General features: G+C 36.0%; 1 protein-coding gene across 1 annotated transcript in view; it reads right to left on the minus strand.

Moving 5' to 3' along the window:
• CDH8 (cadherin 8) overlaps nt 1-17,799 on the minus strand; it is a gene marked incomplete at its 3' end in the record, with an annotated part of 348,742 nt that overhangs the window by 179,756 nt on the left and 151,187 nt on the right. The window contains exon 4 of the mRNA XM_081274667.1: nt 2,359-2,478. Coding sequence (XP_081130793.1) covers nt 2,359-2,478 — 120 coding nt within the window. The remainder of the gene's footprint in view (nt 1-2,358; nt 2,479-17,799) is intronic.

Consider the following 17,799-nt stretch of genomic DNA (forward strand, 5'->3'; position numbering starts at 1 on the left):
CATTCATACCATTCTCAAAAAAAGACAAAGAAAGGAGGAGACTCATAGAACTAAACATTTTCCACTTTCATTTTCACACACTCAAATATAATTATTCAGGCATTTACACAAACTCTTTACATTTCAACCATATATCTGTCTGTTTCAGCTATAGAATAAAGACTTACTCTTTGCTGATTGTCAACTGCATTGAGACTGCTTTAGTTAAAAACTTCAACCTCATTCACCCAAGATATACAAAGCAACTACTATGTGAATTGTTCAAGTATCATTTCTCTCCATGACATTATATATGACAGTGTCAGAATAAATCTTCTAAAATATAAACCAGATAGTTTATGGCTCTCATATTGGAAATCGTAAAGCTAAAATTGTTGTGTGTTTAGATACACATAATGATGAGTAGAAATTTAAATATTAGATGAAACCAACAACATTTAATTAAACAAATGGACACACACACACACACACACACACATACACACACATACACATAAAGATATACGTCAATGAAGCCTAAAATTGCCCAAATCTTTTAACTTATAGGGAGGGGGCTTTAATTATCTACATCTCAGTGTAATTTATTCTTAAGGTATAAATTATTTAAATGGCATTACCATGCTTCTTTTATTTATGTTGAAAGAAAAATCTGTCTTTCAAAATGGATCATGAGATATTTGCAAGCTGAGACCAGCCTCTATGTTTCTTTTTTCTTCCTATGTTTAATTCAGTGCCCGACACATAGTGAATGCTCAAAAGATATCTGCTGGATTAACATCTATATTATACTCAAAACAGTGAACAAAAAGACTCAAGTGAACAACGGCCAAGAATGGAAGAAGAACACTATTCTATTCCACTTAGGTAATTAGCACAGTGCTTTCTTAAGAAGCCCCATACCATAATTATTGACTATGAAAGGTGAAGTGAAGTTCAAAGACATCTGACAGTAGCTTTGAAATTAGGGACCTGGAGGCAATTCCTAAGTCTGCTCCTAACTCTGCCACTCTAACTTTGGCCAAGTAATAGGACATACCTAGACTTCCTTTTCCCTTAAGACTCAGAGCTGACTGCCTGCTCTGCCACTTCTCCAGGGTGATCCAGAGACCCAATGAAATAGAATTTATGACATGCTTCCTTCCTGGCTGAGGATGAATATATAATCATACCTGCAATTAATGCACTTTACAAGAGTGCCTTCCTGCTTCCAAATCTAAGTTCAATTTTAAGCCATGACCTACTTATGAATAAATGTACTTTTTTTTGTTTTACTTTTAAATGCATGAGGATTTTACTCCTTGACTTAAGAAAATAAGAAGCACACAGAAACTTTGAATTTTTAATTTAATTAAAAATTGCCTTAATAGCAAGTCATGGAAATTTATCTCAATAATGCTAAAAATAAATAAATAATATATGTGCAGGTGTGTATACACATATGGTATATTAATTTTTTTTCTATTTGGAAATTTGCTGGCAAAACCACCAGATACAGAAGAAAAACACAAAAAGATGCTGTTTTAATACTTATTTTTAAAAGAACTTTTAAGAATAATGTTGTACTTAATAATTTTAAAATGTGATACAAAAATATCCCACAGGATTTAAAAGTTATTCTCTTGATATATTATTAAATTAAAGCAATTAGAAAAATACCTCTTTGAGTACAAAATCTACTGTTTTTATGATGTTATTTTCCAAAACAGTTTTTTAAATGAGAATTGTTGTTTTTACTTTTATTTGCATTTGATTGTTTTTAGAATAATTTAATTCATGATTTTTAAAAGTTGTACCACCAGTTCTCAGAGTACTGGCTGGGTTTAATACTGAACAGAAAATATCTTCATAAGAACTCTAAAGGATAGACATCGGTATTCTGTTTTACCAATGAGGACTCTAAGGCAAATGTAATACTATCTAACATGCACTGAATGATTTCCATATACCATATGCAGCATGTTGTATATTTATTGCTTTATCTGATATTCATTCTAACACTAGGAGGTAGGCTCCATGCCCATTTTATAGATTTGTGAATTAAAACTTAGGAATTTACTTAGCAAGCACAATACAGCCTATGAATGACCAAATTTATATTTACCCTCTTATTCCAGCAAGAAAAATCATTATCAGAACATCTTAGAAACAGGTGATAGTCTGCATAGGCTCTGCCATTTGTTTTTATCAGTATCAAAATGGTTGTAAAGTATACTCTGGTCCTCACAGTGCACATCCAAATAGTATGAATATAGGTGATGAAATACTTAGCCAGAACATTTCATAATCCAATCCCCAAGGAAAAAATGTTTCCCTGAAGCACAAACATGGTAAATAGAATTAAAAATGTAGGCCACAAACCTGTTTCAGGCTCAATGGAGAAATAAGGCTGCCCTTCCAAGATACTATAAACCAGCTTTGCACTGTTTCCATAAACTGGGTCATCAGCATCCGTAGCTGTTACATTAGTGACAGACGTACCTAATAAAAAGGAGAAGAAAAAAGTAATAATTAGCACTTTAATTCTTCACCAAGGCCTAAATTTTGCCAAGCATATCATACAGAAATCCATGTTGGGAATAAAGAAGAAAGAAATCTCTTTAAAAAAAATGGAGATAAACTGCTGTGTCCTAACTTCAACAACATCCAAGTCTTTTAAAAGAAATGGTACTGCTAGGCTGCAGTACTACATAAAGAGGGCCCTTTCAGTATCTGTATTATTTCAGATTTCTTTGTAGTTTTCATTTTAAAACTACCTATTAGATTCAAGTTGGCTTGGAGAATATGCAAAGGAATCATATCAAAGGAATTTGAAACATAAGGTTAATAATATAATATAGCCATGTAGCATTTAGGTTTTGCAAAAACACAACTGAACGTACCTGGAAAAATTGGCTGCTGAAAAAGCTGTACAAAAATATTAAAGGAATATTTTATCCTATCGTATTTAATTCCTCAGACTATAAAATTAGATCGGAACTACCAATTAATCAGCATGCTTAGATAATTAGGCCTATGGATAATAGAATCAAAATCTTTTTCTTTTCCAGATTAATCTTCAACAATTCAACACATGTCTTGCATGAACTGGAGTGTATATTTTAAGAAAACCTCTATACTCAGGAAGCTTACAGTTTGGTGGTGGGAAGGAAAAGAAGGAAACAGATGAATTTAAGGAGAAATCGAGCTGAATGTCATAGTGTCAAGGAGGGAAACCTCACTTGGTCCAGCATAGACAGGGTGGTCAAAGACAGGTTGCTGAGAGAGAATGCATTTAAGTTAAATTATTAAAGGCATGTCAACTTTAACCAGGAGAATGGTAGGGAAGGAGCTCCCAACAATGTGTCAAGCACAGTAAAGGCAAAGTAGCAACCCTGGACCATTTGGGGAATTTCTGAACCTTGGGATAACTTGGAGAAATCTGGATTGATAACAGGAATCATAGCCTATATGCACAGGGCCAAAGCCTTCCTCACTTGTGTCACACACACACACAATAATTACTGAATACATATTTAGTAACTGAACAAAAGTGTGAGTGAATAAGGTATCTGATGATTTAAAGAATGGTAGATGTCACAGAGCAGTTTCTTGGAAAACTGATGCTCAGGTTTCTTGTAGAATTTTTACTGGAGGGTGCTCTGCATCTATCTATATGGAGACTGGGCAAGAGCACAAGGGTTGTGAGGCAATGACAACACAGGTCTCAGTGGACTCCATGTTGGCTCTAGAATGGGGCTGTCCATCAAGGAGATAAGATCCAGCCTTCAAGCTGTAGCACTGAGGAGCCCTGAGGTATGAGCTGCCCCCTGAGCATGCAGAGCTGGCATGATCCAGGCTGTCATTTTGGAAGAGGACAACAGTGAAGTGGTTGTAAGGATCTGATCGTCAGCTAGGGCTGTGAATATTCCAAACTCCCATGCACCTGGGGAAGTGTTTTAATCCTGAAGGAGATACAGTATGTATATGAGCAGAATACCTCAGTGATGTCTGAAAAGGGGTAAGGTCTTGCAATATCTTGCCAATCTAAATCTTTTTGAAATGTTTGAATTGCATTCACTCTTCAAGGTAATGTAACAATAATATTTGTTGAGAATTCATTTATCCTATAAAATTGAAATTTCTACTTGGAATGATGATTTTGAGATTCTAAAAAATCTGCAGTTAACACAATAAAAAAATGCATTGAATACCTCTTGTGCAGCATGCTCCACCTTACACTGGGAATAATATATATCCACACCACACATGTGTGCACACACACATGAACACACATGTGTTTAAATCAAGACTCATCGATCTTGCTAGTGAACTGAACATTTAAAAGTACAATATTTGCGGTTATTTGAAAATTACACTGGTTGTGGAACAATTGGAGGCAAAACCTTCCAGGTGAAGAAAGATAACAAGGAACAAGTGATAATAGGAACAATCAGTTATCAAAGTTAAGGGTTAAGATTTGAGCTAAGGGAATATTTGAATGTCAGAATGGAGAGCACCGGCTTCACCATTATGAAGTAGAGAAGATATTTCAGGTAAAGATCAGTCCTGTGTTGGGGGTCACCGCTGCTGTTAGTGCTCCAATATTTAATTGGAAATCAGAGAATATTAGGAGCACTGCTGGGAGGCACCTGTGATCCTCACAATTTGGAAGACTGAGGCAGGAGGATCGAAAGTTTGAGGCCGGCTTCAGCAACTTAGTGAGACCCTATCTCAAAATAAAAAATAAAAAGGGATGGGGACATAGCTCAGTCATAAAGAACCCATGAATTCAATTCCCATTACCATGACTAAGTAAATAAGAATAAAAAGAAAGAAGGTCTGGTGATATACTCAGTGGTAAAGCACCCCTAGGTATAATCCCTGCCGCCAGTTTATTTTTTTTAAACTAGGAGAACAACTAATTACAATTTTACAGAAGAAGTCTACTTTAAGCAGTGGTCAAACATTAACCCAGGGAAATTATGATAACAACAGATATCTGTGCTAATTCCTATGATTTGATCCTTGTACTAATATGTTACACTGAACGTAAAGTGAGAGGTGCCTGGGTTTGAATGTGTTGCACCCAAAATTCAGGAGGTGCCAATGGGTAGAAGTATGATAAAATAAATTTCTGTCCTTCATAAGCTTACCCAGTCCCAGGTATTCTGTTATAGCACCAACAACTAGACTAAGAAGGGGTATACAGCAACTATTTTTGCAACTTTTCTATAGGTCTAAAATTAATTTAAAAATATTAAAGAAAAAGAACAAATAGCGAGAAAAAGATTCATGAGAAAGGGGAAACTCTTCTGTGCAGAAGACCCTGGGGTGAGTTCATTTTTCTTTGCTGTCTAATGTGTTCAATTTAATTTTTTTTATGGCAGTACTGGAAATTGTACCCAGGACTTCATACATGCTAGACAAGAAATCTGTCACTAAGCTACATCCCAGCGCTTTTTAATTTATTTTGAGACACTGTCTTGCTAAGTTGTTGAAGCTGACATCTAACTTGTGATTCTCCGACCTTAACTTCCCAAGTTGGTGGGATGTGGTACTTTGATTTCTTAAAGAAGATATTTCATTCTTCCATTAATAAAATAAGTTTAATACTTAATATGAGGTTAATGAGTCTAGGAATTCAGTTCTAGTCATTGCCTAAGCCCTGAAAAGAGAAATGAACGGTCAAAAATTTCTATCATGACCCAAATTGCTTTTTAGTGATGACTGTTAAATGAGGAAGTATCTTCTTTGACAAATAAATAAGTAAATAATCCAAATATTTTCTGAAGGATATCACCATGGTATAAATCTGCAGACAGGTGTGTTTTGGCAGAACAGTATAGAGTTAAGAGTTTTATATAAAAAAAATGGCTCAAACTTGTTCTGAAACACTAATATTTATCTTTTTACTTGAGGCAGTCTCAGAATAAATTCTACAATATATATTTGTGTTATTATGAGAAGTATACAAAATAATATATGTTAGTGTAGTACAAAAATTATCACATGCTAAGCCTATGAGCAACAACTTTGCCTCTGGATGAGACTCTGGCTTTGGAAAATAGATCCCTAGGGCCCTTTTTCACAATAAGATGGAGACACTAGGAGAGTATTTTTAAAATCCTCTCAGGCAATTCCACTGTAAAGTCACCATTCAACACACATGTAGTAGGCATCCAACTTTAAATTTTGTTTTCACCTCTTTGCCCTAGAGACATTAATTTCTAGCATGAATACTTTGGAAAAAAATTCTTTTATTCAGACTTGTTTGTAAAATGAAGTGTTTTTAAATCATTCACAATGCAGAAAAGACATGAAGATCTTTTCTGGTTAAATGGAAGATGAGAATACTTTCTAGGGAGTTTACTATCGCAAGGCTAATGATAATCATTTAATCATTTCCATTTCTTTGCTTATTGTAATGTGATCATATCTTATCATGAGAGGCATCCCATTACATCACTGGCTCAGGAGAAAAGGGCCAGGTTTCTATCATTTAAATGCTCTGTAATTTAGTTTTTTTCATATGCAAAGATGCTCATTATTATTCTGCAAACCTCGAACTTTTTTGTGAGGATCAAATGTGGTTATATGAGTTTATGGGAGTGGCTGAGAGTAAATTTGGAGTCAAACTATCTTGAATATTTGTTTCAAACTCCATCTCCAAATTTTACTAATTCTTTGTACTTGAACAAATAGCAAAACTTTCTAATCCTTGGTTCCCTAATCTGTGAAAAGGAAGATGATAGTTTTGTCACATCATAGACTTTTTGAGATAATTAGATGCAATTATTTAGGTAAAGAATTATTGATATGATGTTATTAAGAGCTCACTGTCATTCTTTTGATAAATACATTATATGCAAATATATGTAAAACTGAATAATAAACTGGTCTTTTAAATTCTAAGTGGTGGTAGATGTTTTAATGTATAATTGTCATTTTGCATAATAGTAATATATTTCCATAAATTTGAGAGGAAAGCATACGAAAAGGAACCTTGTAACCATAACAATAAGAAGGTTAGATACAAGAAATAAGTTTTGGTGCTCTGTAGTACAGCAGGGTAATTATAATAATGCATTATTATCATTAATAATGATAAAAAACATAAGGTGATAGATATGTTAATCATCCTGAGTTGATTCTTTCCAAAGAGAAACATGAATCAAAAGTCACAATCTTACAATCCACCATATAAATATGTACAAATATTATATGTCAATGAAAAGTACTTTCTAAGAAAGTGATTTCCTTAGTAAAATTGCCCAACCAGAGCTAGACACACAGCCTTACATTCTTCTATACAACCTATCTCACATCATTTTCTTCTTTCAAATAAAAATTAGTCCCGGCTGAAGAATTAAAAGTGTTTAACAAAGTATGCATCAGGCACACTGTACCCTCAGTACAAAGTTGTTTAATGTTATTTGGATGGATGGCATTCAGAAGAATGTCATCTCTCCCATCCACCCAAATCTCACACAGTTGCCAAGATGATCTATAGGGCTGGGTACCACAACAGCAATGTATGGTTTAAATATGAGGTATTACCCAAATGCTCATGCATGAGAGAATGTAAGAATTTTCACAGGTGAAATGAATAGAGTTTGAGAGGTGTAACCTAATGGGTGGATTAATCCATCAATATGGATTATATGGGTGGTAACTTTAGGCAGGTAGGTTGTGTCTGGAGAATATAGGTCACTGTGGGTCTCTCTCTCTCTCTCTCTCTCTCTCTCTCTCTCTCTCTCTCTGGAAATGAAAAGGCAGCACTCCTTCCTGTCAAGGATGATACTCCTCCTAACTGTGACCCAAGACGGTTGATGCTCCTGTACACTGCAATAGATGTGTGTGGTGGTTTTGTGGATGCATTTGTCAAGTGATTACCCATAAGGGGGAAATGGATGCTTTGAGGTTAATCTTGCAGCAGAAAACATTTCTAGCTGCAATGTAGGCTCCTCCATGGAAATGCATGCAGAATGCAGACCACGGAGGTAAATTGAAAAGTGTATACCTTGAAGGATAATGTTTCTTCAGAGCAGCAACTGTTGGTGTGTGATAAATAGGACCCTGAGCCATACCCAGGAAATATAACCACCAGGATTCTTTGTTTGTGTTTTCATTTGGAACTGTTTTTGTCCCTTTGTCGAGGATACAAGAGACTCATTTAGCTAGTGACTATAAATTTGACACTGTGCCATTTCTCCGAGAAAGCCCCTATTATAATCCAACTTGATGCTGATCCTAATTATAATAATATAGCTGTTGTATTTCCAGCTGTTGTCAACAAAAATGATCCCTGTCACCACAATGCAGTCGGCTAGTATCAAGTCAAGTGCGAATACGTCAATTCCAAGGTGAATTCTCCTTTAAACAAACCCATTTTTTTTTCTGGATTTCAGTTCTTGCTTAAGTGGAATCTGCCAATATGCTGCTTGGATGTTAATTAACAACAGAGGATCTACAATATCATTTGCCTCTTGCCACACATGAAAGTTTCCTCACATTAACTGTAAGACTCATACTTTCCTCCAATCATGACAGCAAACACTGCAAGCAAAATTAACCATCAAAGATGTTATTCTTCAGATTAGAGGTTCCAGTTTGCTGACAAACTAAGATGAAAGGCCTTCGGGAAAATAAGATGTTGGGGTTTGGGTAGTGCAACTCTGTTAGCTAGGCTATACTTTTTTTTATGAGCCAGTCAGCACACCGATTGTGCACATTATTCAGAAAGAAAAATGCTAGAGCTGACACCCCAAGCAGGAAAACAAAAGTTTGGTGCAGCGTGAAAATGTGCACACTGGAAAAGCTAAAACGATTATGATGAAAAGAACACAAACCCCATTTGCAAGGAGTCCCTTGCAATACATTTTTAGAGAATAAGCATTCTAAGAGCAGGTGGGGAAATAAAGAAGCTCAACCTTGGAGATAGCTGAAATTCAGAAAGGCCTGCAATCTCAGCCTCCACTTGTTAACTTCAAACCTTGGATTTGAACTTCTAGCTCACCTGGTTCCAAGTTCAGTGTGTATAATCTATGGGCAGAATGCCTGATATTATCACCTGAAAATGCTTTACCTAAACATTCGAGCATCTCAAATGCCTATACCAGGTCTTGGCCATGATGCAACTGTTCTCATTATTTTAATAAAACTCAATCTTCACCTCAACTTTTCTCATCCCCCTTATTAATTCCTTCAAGTACTACAGTGCAATACAATAGGTACTGGGGCATAGGTATTGCCATGACAACCTGTTTTTCGTTGCTGTTGTATAGCTGAACAATAATTTCACATGACCTGTATAACTTGTTGACATTTAAATTAACACTTACTAGAAGCTGAAACTGGATGTTTCCAATTTGTTGTACCAAATTCATTACTTTTTAGTTTTACAAACAATGCTTTGGGATATTTTCTTACATGACTGGCATATATTTCTGTAGGCTTTTTGTCGGTTTGTTTCTTATTTCTCCAGTTCCAATACAGCACAATCCTGTGATTAAGGAAAAATCTGAGAAATAGATGCAGGCAACCCATGCATTTTCCCTTCCCTCTCTCTAGCTAAAACCGGAGTCTTCAACTTTCATTTCTTCAGATAGGGCATCAAACAAATTTTCCCAGTGGGAAACATGGCCTAAATCCTACCAGTATTTTTCAGTTTTGCTTCCTAATTATAGAAGACACATGCCAAATATCTAAACCTCCAAGGGACGCCTTAGGGGGTCTTTACTGAATGATGAGGATTATACATGGATCAGTAAAAATTAGGACCTTTTAAAAATTTAACCCTACACATGAAGATTTCTTCCCCAGTCAATTTGTGGGGGAAATAGTGAGCCACACCATCGGACCATAGAACTGCAAGCCAGAGGACAGGACTTCTGCTTCCTTCCAGGAACTTCTAGTATGAATTACTGTTGCTTAAAGATACAAAATGATAGTAGAATAGACCCTTCTGTTTTGTTGGTGATCAATCTTGCTGTTAATAATAGCCGACAGAATAAGAAGCCGAAGTAGTGTGGACTCATCGTTTCACTTCAAAACCCTTTCTTTTAAGACATATACCACACAATGGGATCCTCAATCATCAGTTCCCCCTTTTATCTTTGGTTTTTGCAAAGACCTAACCGTGGCTCACTGGGTGTTCTCTTCCCAAGCCAACTCTCAGCTGGTAGTGAAACCTTGCTGCCAAATTCCACATGCTCCAAATTGAATTTATTATGGGAACAGGGACAGATTCTTAACTGTGGAGGGACAACACCGAAATGCATCCTGTCATTTTTCTGGCTGCATGATTTGGGACATAAACTGGGGAAATAAAATTCAGTTTCGGTATTTTCTTCTGGAGCTTTTAGAGATCTAAACAGTTGTGTAACTTAATGAAACACCCATGCACACTTAACATTGTGTTTTCAGAATGAGCCTAAAACTTTCAGAAACAATTAGAATACTTCAGAAAATGCAGTTGAGCACACAGATGTCTTCTATCCACCCATGCATCATCCCAGTAAACATCTGTATTGTGCATTGGGTGAGAGAAATGGAAAATATTGTATGAAAATGTGTGACTGTAAAATATCACCCATGTTTACTATGCACAGGAGAAAAGTACCTTCTGCATCCCTCAAAAACAATGATAGGATGGTGGCCTGCAAACAGATAATGAGGACGATTGGAGGCCTGGTTGTGAAAACTAATAAGCTTCCTGTTTTACAGTTCTGTGTGCATAAATAAACCCTTTCAGAATTGAGAGGACCCTCTTCTAACACTCCAAGGGGCGAAAAAAAAAAAGGTATTTTCTTTGCCTAGGCTACCTGCTCCCAGCTATCTTGTGCATCTGTTATCCATGGAATGAAATCCTATAAATACTTGAGAACTAAACTGGCATCATCTCTGCTTTAGACTGGCAGCTTTATCAATCCTGAACTTGCAAAATTATGCTACCAGTGGCATTGTAGGTGACTTCTGTAATGTGTAAGGCCTGAAATAGGTGGTAATTTCACTCACTGAATTTTCATGAACTCATTCCTTCACTCACACTCCCAGAATGGCTATATGCATACCATGGACAGTGTGCCAGGTATTGAGTTAAATGTAAAATACACAAGAATGTGCAGGAAAGTCAGAGTTTCTGTAGGCAATCCATTCACCTGGTATCTCTTTCTTATAGAAATCTGCAAACCTTTGTGGCATTTATTTTCAAGAAGGTAGCAAAATATAGTTTAGAAGAAACACATACACACACACACACATTCTACAAAGATAATGTTGGGAGTTTCTGTAATGTCACCTTATTAATAGACTGAGCTCATATTCTACATTCATGACTTGACACCCTTACTAAGCATTTTCTTAAATAAATGACTCAGTTTCCTAAACCAAAAATATGAGAATAGTACTATTTGCTTCATGTTCTTATTGTGAGGCTCTGTAAAGATAACAGACAATCAATCTTCCCTGGGTGAGGGACAATGGTGGAGTCACACTCCAGGGCTCTCTAGAGCAGGCTTCTTTATTTATGTTTGATAAAGTATGGATTTAAGGCCAAGGTGCATGAGCATAAGAATATATCCACTATAATGATTGATTACTTTTAGCTATTTTAGAATAAGCTTCTTTTCCAATTAAAAGCCAGGACTTTTAGACATTATGAAAGCAGATGCAGTTGGTATCCTTTTCTAAAGGAAAAGACAAAACTCTATCCCATTTCAAACATGGCTAAAGGAAAGGTCACTGAGTCAATGGAGCTATTGAGAAATGAAAGACTAAATGAAATAGATTTGATTTGGCAGTCATTACAAGATCTACATTTCCAAAGAGATTAAAAAAAAAATACTAGAGTTTACTAGTGTACACAACATATATGACCTTATAGCTGTTGACATCCATGATATAGCTAAAATGGAGGTAAATTGGGCCTCTCTCCTACTTGGAACCTTCAATATTTCCGAATCTTTTTATGAAGACCCTGCTACATATCATGCCTTCTTTTTGACACCAGGGAAACTAGCTAGAAGATTCTTGTTTTCTGGAAAGGCAGACTTGTAGGAAGACAGAAAATTAAACGGGCAACTATTGAATGACGTTTTAAAATGCTGTAGGTGAAATAGAAATACTGAAGAACCCAGGAGAGGCAGACAAACAGCAAAAACAAGATTAGAGATGTAAGGAGACATTGGTACAGTAAACGGGACAAGAGTATTACATTAAAGAGAAAGGATGATCCTGGGTAATGTTCACAGGTGTGATTACAAACTGGGAAGAACCCCCATGCTTCAGGTTAATCTATTTGAAACTTATTTTAGGGAAATGAAAAATTTAAAAAAAAATAATTTCAAACAGTTATTTTACAAAAATGACCCACAACTCAAATTTTCTCAACTCTTTTCTTTACCCACAGACTCGCCCAGGTTAAGTCCATTCCTATGATTCCCCAACATTTTCCCCAACTCAGTCTGACACATATTCAAGTTGATTCCTAAGCTGAATCCTTCCCTCTTCTGAACTATCAAAATGCTTTATTTGACTGTCTCTGGGGGGTCCCTTTCACTTTTACATATAAATTACAGTGAATACAGGGTTTCCCTTTTTAGACTAAAAAGCTTCTTAAGAACAATTTCTCTCTTATTCTCTTGACTTTTCCGTCTTGCATCTCCCCCCTCTGGATTAAACTGTTCCCCTACAAAGTGGCCTTGTTACCTCATCCACATCATTATCATGACTCTGTACTGTCCTAGTTGTACAAGTGCTCAGAATAATGTCTGGCATAAAACATTTATTCATTAATTTTTTGTGACAAGAATCTGGTGGGATGATCTTGATTCACATAGAAAGGGATAAAGCCTATAGTGAAACCAGACAAAGACTCTCCATAGCCATCCCTCATAACCATGGCACAGACATTAACTCGTTTCTGAATTTTAATCCCTCAAGTGGAGAGAATGACCTCATATTTTTATTTTTCCTCTGCATCTCAGAAAGTAGCTTGCATAAGTATAATTGTTCAATAAATATGTGCATAAAAAGTGGATGGATTGGTTATTGTCTTTTGGAAGGCTTACTCAGAAATCAATGTAGCAGGTTAATGTACTGATGTTTAGAAGTATGTGTGGCTCCTTTTGTTTTGTCTTACTTTCATTTTATTTTTAATATTTTTTTGTTGTCAATGGAACTTTATTTTATTTATTTATATGTGGTGGTGCTGAGTATTGAACCCAGTGCCTCACACATGCTAGGCAAGCACTCTTCCACTGAGCTATAATCCCAGCCCCCTATTTTCATTTTAGATACTTGAAAATAAGCATTTTATATACCCTGAGGAAGGTAGTCTTGACCTCATCTTTTTTTATTTTTTTTCTTGAACACAGTCCCAGTTGTGTTCATTTTTCGTTTAAACACAAGCTAGTATGATAGCAAACCCTTCCTCAAGCTCATGGGAACTTCCTGTAGAAGAAATGATGCTGATTTTATTGAGAGGGACTTAAAAGGTAGAAATTAAACACACTCCTAAGACTTGGAAGAATGTCAAAGGAGGTGACAGGCATTGCCATGGGTTACCAGGCTTCAAGATTCTGCATCAACATGTTTGTAGTCATGTCGGAGAAGAGTGTTATGGCTTAGATATGAGGTGTCCCACAAAAGTGTATGTAAGAGACAATACAAAAATATTCAGAGGTGAAATGATTAGATTTTGAGAACTGTAATCTGATTAGTGGATAAATTAATTGATATGGATTAACTGGGTGGTAGCTATAGGTATGTAGGGTATGGTAGAAGGAAGTAGGTCACAGTGGGTGTGCTTATGGGGTACTTAACTTGTCCCTGGTGAGTATAGTTCTCTCCCCCGCCCCTCTCTCTCTGATTCCTGGTCATTGAGTCCTGAGTTGCTTTCTTTTGCCATGTGCTTCTGCCATGATGTTTTGCCTCAACCTGGGCTCAGAGCTATGGAGTCAGTTGAACATGGACTTAACCTCTGAAACCATGAGCCCATATAAAGTTTTCCTCCTGCACATAGCTCTTGTCAAGTCTTTTGATCACAGCAACCAAAAAAGCTGATTATAACCAAGGGTAATGAGGAAATACCCAGGTTTGTATATTGAGCATCAAGGACAAGTTTACCCTGCAGTGAATGAAGTAGTCACAAAGCAAACCGACACATAGGGTCAACATGGGCTTGGCAGGAAATTGAACTGGGATGCTCCCCAAGAACATGCATCAACAAGATCATTTGATAGTAAAGGACAGTGGCAATAACCAGTGGTGACATGGGTGGTAGTGAGGTGGTGGTTGGACCTTCTTTCCTGTTGTGAAAATTGTATGGGAAAATCCTCTGGATAAGAACTTCTGCTGCCGCGCTAGTATGAGACTGAGGAAGTTCTCTTAAACTGAGGGTTACCTTCCATGAATCTGAATCACTTCTTGTTAGATGCTGCCCAGACATTCATAAGGAATCTCTTTAATCCCAGTAGCAGGAAGATTACAAACTGCTTCATGGATTGCATATTTTGATCTCCAAACACTAATACCCAATGGAAAAGCATAAAGAAGGTAAAGCCCTTTGTGAGGAAACTACACCTTATGGTGAACTCCTTATCAGAAAAGATACTTCCTCACTTTTCTCTTCTCCCTGTCATGTGAGGAAAAAAGAAGACAACCAAGCCAGCTCCCAGCAAACAGTGGACCTGATGGCACTTTGACATTGGACTTTCCATCCTTCAGAAACATAAAAAATAAATGTACTTTGCTTAAGTGAGCCAGTCTTTGGCAATTCAGTATAGAAGCCCCAGGAGACTAAGAGAGAGTATCAGCATCTCTTATTACCAGTGCCTAGGTGAAAATCTGGGAAGCTGGCATTGAAATCTAGTTACATGTGATTCAAACCCAATATTACTACTCAAATAATTAAATTAAAAAAAAAAAAAACTGGAGGTATACAATAGAAGCTACAAGCTGCATGGATTCCTTACTCTTTCTTTACACATTTTTATACCACTAAACATGTATTAAACAGATCCTGTTGTTTTCATTTTCAGACAGGAAATCAGGCTCAACTATATTATATTAAGGTATATAACCATTTAGATGGATAGATACAATTTTTTAACATTTTTTTATTGGTTGTTCACAACATTACAAAGCTTTTGACATATCATATTTCATACATTAGATTGAAATGGGTTATGAACCACCAATTTTACCCCAAATGCAGATTGCAGAATCACGTCGGTTACACATCCACAATTTTACATAATGCCCTATTAGTAATTGTTGTATTCTGCTACCTTTTCTATCCCCTACTATCCCCCCTCCCCTCCCCTCCCATCTTCTCTCTCTACCCCATCTACTGTAATTCATTTCTCTCCTTGTTTATTTTCCCATTCCCCTCACAACCTCTTATATGCAATTTTGTATAGCAATGAGGGTCTCCCTTCATTTCCATGCAATTTCCCTTTTCTCTCCCTTTCCCTCCCATCTCATGTCTCTGTTTAATGTTAATCTTTTCTTCCTGCTCTTCCTCCCTGCTCTGTTCATAGTTGCTCTCATTATATCAAAGAAGACATTTGGTATTTGTTTTTTAGGGATTGGCTAGCTTCACTAAGCATAATCTGCTCTAGTGCCATCCATTTCCCTGCAAATTCTATGATTTTGTCATTTTTTATTGCTGCATAGTACTCCATTGTGTATAGATGCCACATTCTTTTTCCATTCATCTATTGAAGGGCAAGATGGATAGATACAATTTTAACCCAGTTAAATTGTAAGTGAATCATTTTATTTTAATCAAAGCTTATATACCTGTTCTTTGCTCTTCTGCTGGTATCTGTTCTTTTCTGGCCATAGAAATAGCCAGGTAAGATTTTGTTTTCTTTCCACTAGGTCATCTTAAAAGATGTATGAGAAAACAGGAACTTTTACAGATATATGTGAAAAAGTTAAATTTCACTATATTAAACAAGAAGATTGTAACAGGTAAATAACCATACTAGAAAAATATACTAAGACTTTGGTATGAATGCCTGGAGATACTTGGGAAAAAAGAATGTTTTGAAAACTCTATGTGCCCTAATTAAAATTCTGGAAAGAATAAAAGAATACGTGACAGGCTAAGGAATGGGTTTACAAAAAAATGATTGACATCCTGCCAACATCTTGAGGGTTTTTGAGAATTTGAAGAGAGGAGGGAAGAGAAGGTGAAATGGGAGAGAGAAATGGACTTGTTGATTACACTTCTAGCTCTGAAGGTTGAATGAACCACACATTTAAATAGTGTAAAAACATGTAAACAGTAAAATTGAATTAACATTCCATTCCTCCTTATTTGTATCTCCCTTTCTCCTTAGTCTCTCTTCCCCACTCAGTTCTCAATCTATATGCACTGGTTGTTTTATGAAATCTGACTGTTATTGGTCTTAGAGTATCAAAGATGAATATGAGTCTTGTTCCTCGGGGAACTCACAGCCTACAAGCAAAGAAGCTCAGAAGGAGCATCACACTATATGGGCTTTAACCTAGGCATGCTTAATGAATGACCAGTGTACAAAGATGATAGACTTTGACACATGCGATCAAGAAAAGGTGAAGAACAGTTTAGAAGTGTGTCCAAAATGTCTCCTGATAAAGTAACATGCACAGCCCAACTTCAAAGTCCATCTCTGATTTCAGAATATTGATTTTTTAACTGAAAAGTATATATGCCCATGTAAGGGCATTTGATTTTTTAAATGCAACCCTAAAATCTAATCCTAGTGAAACAAGACTTTTTAAAAATTAGGTTCTATTTGAAGCTTTACTCAAAATGCACCAATGTGATTAGACCACACATTTGGAAATAACAATCCTTTTTTAGGTTTTAAAAATTATACAGGTTGAGCAAACCTAATCTGAAAATCTGAAATCAACAATGCTCCAAAATCCAAACCTTTTTCAGTGCAGACATAATTACACAAATAAATATTTTCACACATGCCATCAATGTGATGTGTTGCAGACAAAATGTTGGTGCTTGAAAAATACTGTATAGAACTGTCTTTAGCCTATGTGCATAAGGTATACAAGAAGCAAAAGTGAATTTTGTTTGACAATTGAATTCCATTCCCAAAATATCTCATTATGTATATGAAAATACTTTGAAATCCCTCCAAAACATGACCAGAGTGATTTGGTCCCAATCATTTAGAATAAGTGATACTTAACTTGTAGGAAATTTTCTAGGTGCCTATGAAAAGGGAAAGAAAAATTAGCAAGTTGAACACATACACGAGAGAATTTGAAAAAAACATTTTAAAAAACTAATTTTGCATTAAGAATAATTGTAATGTCAAAAAAAAGACCTGACTTAATTCAATCTATGCCCATTCTTTTCAATTTTCCCTACTTAGTATATTTAAGAATGCTAGGTAGAAAAAGAAAAGAAGAAGAAGACTATATATATTTTTTTCAAAAGCTGCACATTTCCAACTACATTTTACAATATCTGTAACCTTTTTTTTTTTCTTTAACATTTGTACTACTTTGTGTTTACCCTTTGGGCTAATTTGTAGTTGACCCCAGTAATATAGCCCTTTTAGCCAACATTTTTGTGACAGACATTCATTGATCTAGCAGTTTTTCAGAGTGCCTTAAAAATCGATGGATCCAGAAGAAGGAACTGGTGGGACTTCATAATATCACATCTCGTTTTTATCACAAATTTCCAATTTACCAAGTTCCTGTCTCATTATTTATACCAGACAGGGCACGATGATGAGATACACAACCCGTTCTGTCCCTTTTGGCAATCCATTTATAACAGAAGCACAATTAATATCTTTA

The sequence above is a fragment of the Spermophilus citellus genome, assembly GCF_964194105.1.
Source record: "Spermophilus citellus genome assembly, chromosome: 18".
NCBI classification, from domain to species: domain Eukaryota; kingdom Metazoa; phylum Chordata; class Mammalia; order Rodentia; family Sciuridae; genus Spermophilus; species Spermophilus citellus.